The sequence below is a fragment of the Triticum dicoccoides genome, chromosome 1A (genome assembly GCF_002162155.2).
Source record: "Triticum dicoccoides isolate Atlit2015 ecotype Zavitan chromosome 1A, WEW_v2.0, whole genome shotgun sequence".
NCBI classification, from domain to species: domain Eukaryota; kingdom Viridiplantae; phylum Streptophyta; class Magnoliopsida; order Poales; family Poaceae; genus Triticum; species Triticum dicoccoides.
In genome coordinates, this window is record NC_041380.1 from 509,123,126 (window position 1) to 509,129,471 (window position 6,346).

A 6,346-nucleotide genomic window follows, 5' to 3' on the forward strand; every position below is an offset into this window, starting at 1 on the left:
CAACGAGGCCAGTTGCGAGTCAAGGGTCGACTTGCAACTGGGATGAAATAAAATATAGGCCCAGTTGCGAGTCAAGTGTGGACCTGCAACTGCGAAGAAAAATAAAACATATGTCGAGATGCGAGTCGAGAGTGGGCTTGCAACTGATATGAACAAACTACGGGCCTATTTGTGAGTCGAGGGTGTACTTGCAACTGCGGTAACTACAGAAAACTACTATATGCGTTGCGAGTCGAGGGTGGTCTTGCAACTGAGACAACTACACAAAACAATGAACAACTGGGACAACAAAAAAACTATGGGCCCTATTGTAAGTCGAGGGTTTGACTTGCAAATGGGACAACTAGGAAACTACGAGCCCAGTTGTGAGTCAAGGGTGGACTTGCAACTGGGATAATACAAAGTTAGAGCCTAGTTGTGAGTCATGGACGGGCTTACAACTTGGACAACTACACAAAACTACGATACCATTTGCGAGTCGAGGGTGAACTTACAACTAACACGTTAAAAAACTACAAGCCCAGTTGCGATTCAAGTGTGGACTTGCAACTGGGATGAAAACAAAACACACACCCAGTTGTGAGTCAAGGGCGGACTTGTAACTAGGACAACTACGAAACTACGGGTCCCATTGCAAGTCAAGGATCGACTTGCAGTTAGGATGAAACAAACTATGAGCATGGTTGCGAGTCAAGGGTGGACTTGCAACTCTGATGAAAAACAAAAACAGATGCTCCATTTACAAGTTGAGGGTGGACTTACAATTGAGATAACTATAAAACTACAAGCCCAGTTGCAATTCAAGAACGACTTGCAAGTGGGATTAACTCAAACTAGAATTCCAGTTGTGAGTCAAGGGTGGACCTGCAAATGAGATGAAATATAAAACATAGGTCGAGTTGCAAGTGAAGGGTGGGCTTGCAACTAGGATGAAACAAACTAGGGGCCTAGTTACGACTTGAGGGTGGACTTATAACTGGAACAACTACACAAAACTATGATACGAGTTGCGTGTCAAGGGTGGACTTGCAATCGGACAACTAAACAAAACTAACATCAAAACTGTGGACCCAATTGGGAGTCGAGGGCAAACTTGCAAGTGGGACAACTACAAAACTACAAGTCTAGTTTTGAGTAAAGGGTGAACTTGCTACCGGGATGAAACAAACTACCGGCCTAGTTGCGAGTCAAGGGTGGACTTGCAACCGGGACAACTACACAAAACTGCAATACTATTCGGGAGTCAAGGGTGTACTCGCAACTCGAAAAATAACAAACTACGAGCCCAATTGCGAGTCGAGCATGGATTTGCAATTAGGATGAAAAACAAAACACATGGCCAGTTGTAAGTCGAGGGTGAACTTGCAACTAGGACAACTACGGATCCATTTGCAAGTCGACGGTGGACGTTACAAATGGTCCACCAAGTCAAAAAAATGCACAGCAAAAACAAACAAGAAAGAAATAGGCCACGTCTCCCAAACACCAGAATAGGCCGACACAAAATAAAATGGGACAAGAGGACACATGACAAAAAGAACGGGCTGACACGAGGCGCACATGATCGAGTTTGTGCAAACATTAAACAAATCGAATGACTAATAGACTTAGATGAGACATCACTAAATCTCATCTAGAAGAGATTTAGCAAATCGGAAAAAATAATCTAATTATGCCCTTCTCTACTACATAGTCAAATCAAAATAAATAAAACAAGGAATAAAAATACGGGTGACCCTCCACAAAAAAGATACAACCCACAGAATAAAGCCAACACAAAAAATATAAAAAAGCCCACCAAAAATGTCATACCGGACCTCACTGCTTCATAAGGGGCGAACGAAAACACATCACAACCACAACAAATGCGACTCATAAGCACATCCATCTAATAGTGTATGAGTTATTCACTCCGTTCTTAAATATTTGTTTTTTTAGATATTTGAAATGGACTATCATATACGGATGTATATAGACAGCTTTTAGAGTGTAGATTCACTCATTTTGCTCCGTATGTAGTCACTTATTGAAATCTCTAGAAAGACAAATATTTAGGAGCGGAGGGAGTAGATTAGACATTGTTAACTCTTATCTAAATGAGAATTAGTAAAAACAATTCGAAATGGGCCCCTAGATCACGCCATAAAAACGGCCTAACAAAATACACACATGCAAGCAGGTCGACAAGTAAACACGAGACACATGAAGTAACATGGGATACGGCGCCAAAATAATTTTTGATCCAGATTTGCAGGACATTTAAACAAAACAGATGATAATATGTTTTTTTCATGAATTTAAAATAAATAATCAAAGAATGAAAAAGGAAATTTAATAGAAAAAGGAAAACGAAAAAGGGAGAAACTAGAAAATATAAATAAGTAACAAAAACATGAAAATAAATAGTTTATAATTCAAAAAAAGGAGAAGAACGCATGGAGCAGCCCATATGGACTATAGCCCATAAAAGAACCTATATGAGCCGAACGCAGCTACTATAATGTAGCCTACGGGACAACAAGACAACGACGTTAAGAAACAAAGCGAGCCCACAATTTAAAAGAGCACAAATCTTAAAGTTTTTCATCAAATGACTTAGAAATTAGGTGTGAGATAAATATTTCACATCTAGATGTGAAATAGCAAAACTGTAAAATCTAACGCAAGGTACATCATGGCTCAAATGGGGGGAAATGGAAGCTAAATAGTACAAGGATTACCATAATCTGGTTATGTTTAGCATTGTGCTGATACTCAATTTTGTTTAGTTGAACAACCTTTTTCTTATTTTGCTGCTTGGGGCACCTGGCAAGATGTTCCGGGACATCTTTATTTTTGTGACCCAGGGTTTCAAGATGGATGCACGCACAGTGTGGGCACATGAATCGTTGGCCGCTTCAGGACATGCATGTCCTCCCACACAAGAATAAATGAAGTCGGAAACACTGCACAATCGCGCTGTTGACGAGCCTGTCGTCTTCCCCATCAAGTACATCACGTTACTAACCCCGCAAAAAAGAAAGTACATCACGTTACTATAATTTATCAGTATTATTACTACGTACACTGTAGAATCGTTGAAGGATGTTCCCCCACGAAGAAAGTCATGACTGATGGATGCAACACAAAATAGCGAAATACTCCTACTAAGATGAGAGAAGAGAAAATGCCATGTGGTAGTATATTTCAGTGCCTAGGAATGACTGAATGGCACGCACGAAAATCATGCAAAGAGGCCGAGGCGCCTGGGGGAGCTGCCTGCCTGCGCCACCGCCCCCGGTAGGTCCATGGCGCCGGGGCTGCCCAACCACGTCCACGCTCCGCCAGTGCACAGCAGCACCGTCCACAGCTACACATGCAGGCCGGCCCTGCCCTGCCATGCCACGGTAGCCCACCACGTGCATCCATCACTCCAGCACCACCCATGTCTGTCACTCACTGTCATACATACATGTACACTGACGGTGCGCGCCCCTGTACGGCACGGCCACAGTACGTACGTATGCGGCCGCGTACGCTCGGCGGCCGGCCCGGGCGGCCGGCGCTACACGCCGCGTCTTCTTCCCGCCGCCGGACGTTCGACCGAGGCCACCGACGCGCGCGGGCTGCATGTGGCGGCGGCCGGTGGTCACGGCATGTAGAGGCGGTCGCGGCACTTGCAGCGCCACGCCACCGGGTAGTACTCCGTGGTGACCAGCACGCCCGGCGGCACGGACACGTGCACGGGCACGCACGGGCTGCAGCTGCCGCACTTGGACGTGCACCGCGGCGGGTGCGACCCGGGGCCGGGGCCCCCGGCCAGCAGCCGCCGCCTGCCGCCCCCATGGTGGTAGCCGTCCTGCGACACCAATGGAAACTGCTCGTTAGCTCACGACTGAAAATATCGCGTCCGCGCAATCAATCAAGCACGTAGTAGTACGTGCGCGTGTGGTCCGAGCGCCCGGCCGTGCGCGCGGCGTTAATGTGCTGCTACGCAAAAGTCGTACGGGCAGCGAGCGACGACGTCTGGTCGCCACCTCGGCGACGTGACCGACGTCTGGTCCCCGACGCGCGCCGTGGAAGGCCTGTCGGAAGCTAGCAGTAGCAGGTGCGCCGTACGCCGCCGTGAGCTGGCCGGCTGGCGGTCGCTGTCCGCGGCCGGCGACGGGACCAGCGAGCGACGCCGACGAGACGGCGGCGCTGGCCCTAGCTAGCCAAGGTCCGCGTCCTTAATTTTGACGCATCCTGGTGGATTATCGTTGCGCAAGTCGGCGAAGTCGCAATCGTGTGATTTGGATTCGTGCCTTTGTCAGACGCATCGGCCGAAGCCAAACATGAAAACTTGCGACATCTAGCTAGGATGGACGGCATCTTTGTTTGCTTTGCTCTCCACAGATTTTTCTTACATGAACAGAGAAGCTAAGCTTAGCTAGCAGGGGAACACTCTAGAGCTTAACACACTCAAGACTCAACACAAGAAGATCGATCAAACTCACCAGATCACCGGCGTAGATCGCTGCTCCTGCCATCCTCCCAGAATCTGTCGAGAGGAAACTGAAACGAGTTAACAACACACTACAACACCTCGCATCATCATCATATAGAGGCTTCAAAAAACAAGTGTATGATACTACGCTTTACGCTCTCTTCTCAGATCTGCAGCTGTAGCAAGCAGAAAAGAAAGAGAAGGAAAGAAACCAAGAACAAGCACGAACGCGCGCAAGATGAAGAGATCTTTGCCAACACAACACAAGGGAACGCACACCCGCTAGCCCAGCTCATCGCTTACCCGGCCGGAGCACGCCGCTCCCCCAGCGCCCGACGACGAAGCAACCGCAGCAGAGGGAGGCGACGACGAGCAGCCGTAGCATAGATCCGCCGTTGCACCCCGCCGGCCGGCTCCCCCTGGGTGGCGGCATTGCCAGACCCGCAGCCCAGCTACCTTCAGTTTCCTGGTCTTCAGAAGGAAGGAAGAAAGGGAGGGAGGGAGAAGCTCCGCCTCAGCTAGCCAAGGCGAAAGCCCGAAGCCAACACACTAGGCGAGAGGAAGAAGAAGACACGGGGACGGGGACGAGGGCGGGGGCGGGGTGGTGCGGTTGTGGGGGCACTGTACAGGCTGCATCGCATCTGGGAGCCCAGCTCCTCTAAGCAGCTGTTATATATGCCGACTCGAGTCGACACTGTCAGTCAGTGGCCACCCATGGCTGGCCGCATCTGCATGTATGCACACACCCGGTAGCTGGCGGGGAGGCAGGCGCGGTCGCCAACTTTTAATATCGGGCGCGCACAAAGTACGGCGTACGCCATGTGCGTTCACCTACACGTATACTACCTGTACGGCTTCCAATCTTGGCGTGTGCGATACCATGCCACTTCTGCTTACCTACAAGGTTTCTACTAAGTACTCTAGTACGTAGCTGTGCAGTATTGTGCTTACCTACAAAGTTACTACTACTAGCAGCGTGGCGTACTACTAGACGGGGTCGAGCTCCGGACACCGGTAAAAAGAGGGAAGGGCTTGTGGCCATCAGTCATGTTCTTTTCACGGGAGGGTATCAGGTCAACTCCAACGCACGACCCAAATAGTTTGGCAGCATCAGTATGAGAGTAAACGGACGGACGCAGGACATGGCCCAACGCAAGAAAGTAAACGGATAAACGTTCATTTTTGTCCGCTTTTAACCCATTACCGGCCTAAATTTAGACTGCATTTGCGTCAAAATGGACACGAGCGGACGGACGGGACGTGTGCCCTTGTTCTCCCCTGCCCCCCGTCGGTGACACAAACGCCTTTTTTTCTATTCCCCTCCCCCTCCCACCGCCCCCGCCCCTATCCCTGCCATAGCCGCCGCCCATTTTCCCGGCCACCTCCCTGTCCAGCCCGCCCGCCCCCAAGCATGACCATTGCATTTGTGCCTCTCTCGCCCGAACGCAGGCGGCCAACCGCTAGAACTTCGGCGACGGGATTTGGCGCATCCGGGGCACCAACGAGTGCAGCTTGCCATGGATTGGCTAGCTACCGCATCACACAGCCAAGGCAACGCCTCCGAGGCGCATGCAAATACTGACTGCGCGGCTAGCCGCTCGGATCTATCCTGTCGGCAGTTCGCCGGCAAAGACGAGCCTGGCCGTAGCCCGGGCTCGGCGTTGGCCCAGCGGCTCGCCGGCTCACTGATGTCGGTAATAAATGCGACGACTACCCGCAGAAGGTCGTGCGCCGTGTTTCTATCACGCCAAAACATCGCGGATGGGTGTTCTTCAAGTGCAAAAATATGGGGTATGTGCTTCTTTTGATTCGGATGTTCACCGGATTTAGCGCAATTTCGGTAGCTCATTGTTTGCCAAATTTGTATGTAGGATGGATGCA

At 50.0% G+C, this 6,346-nt stretch overlaps 1 protein-coding gene across 1 annotated transcript; it reads right to left on the reverse strand.

Moving 5' to 3' along the window:
• Positions 1-3,035: 3,035 nt before the first annotated feature.
• LOC119283845 lies at positions 3,036-5,180 on the reverse strand. The gene is made up of 3 exons (XM_037563228.1): positions 4,769-5,180; positions 4,476-4,519; positions 3,036-3,838 (listed from the first exon to the last, which is right to left on the reverse strand). The coding sequence occupies exons 1-3, from the start codon at positions 4,896-4,898 to the stop codon at positions 3,629-3,631; spliced, it is 384 nt and encodes a 127-aa protein (XP_037419125.1). The 5' UTR covers positions 4,899-5,180; the 3' UTR covers positions 3,036-3,628.
• Between the last annotated feature and the right edge of the window lie 1,166 nt (positions 5,181-6,346).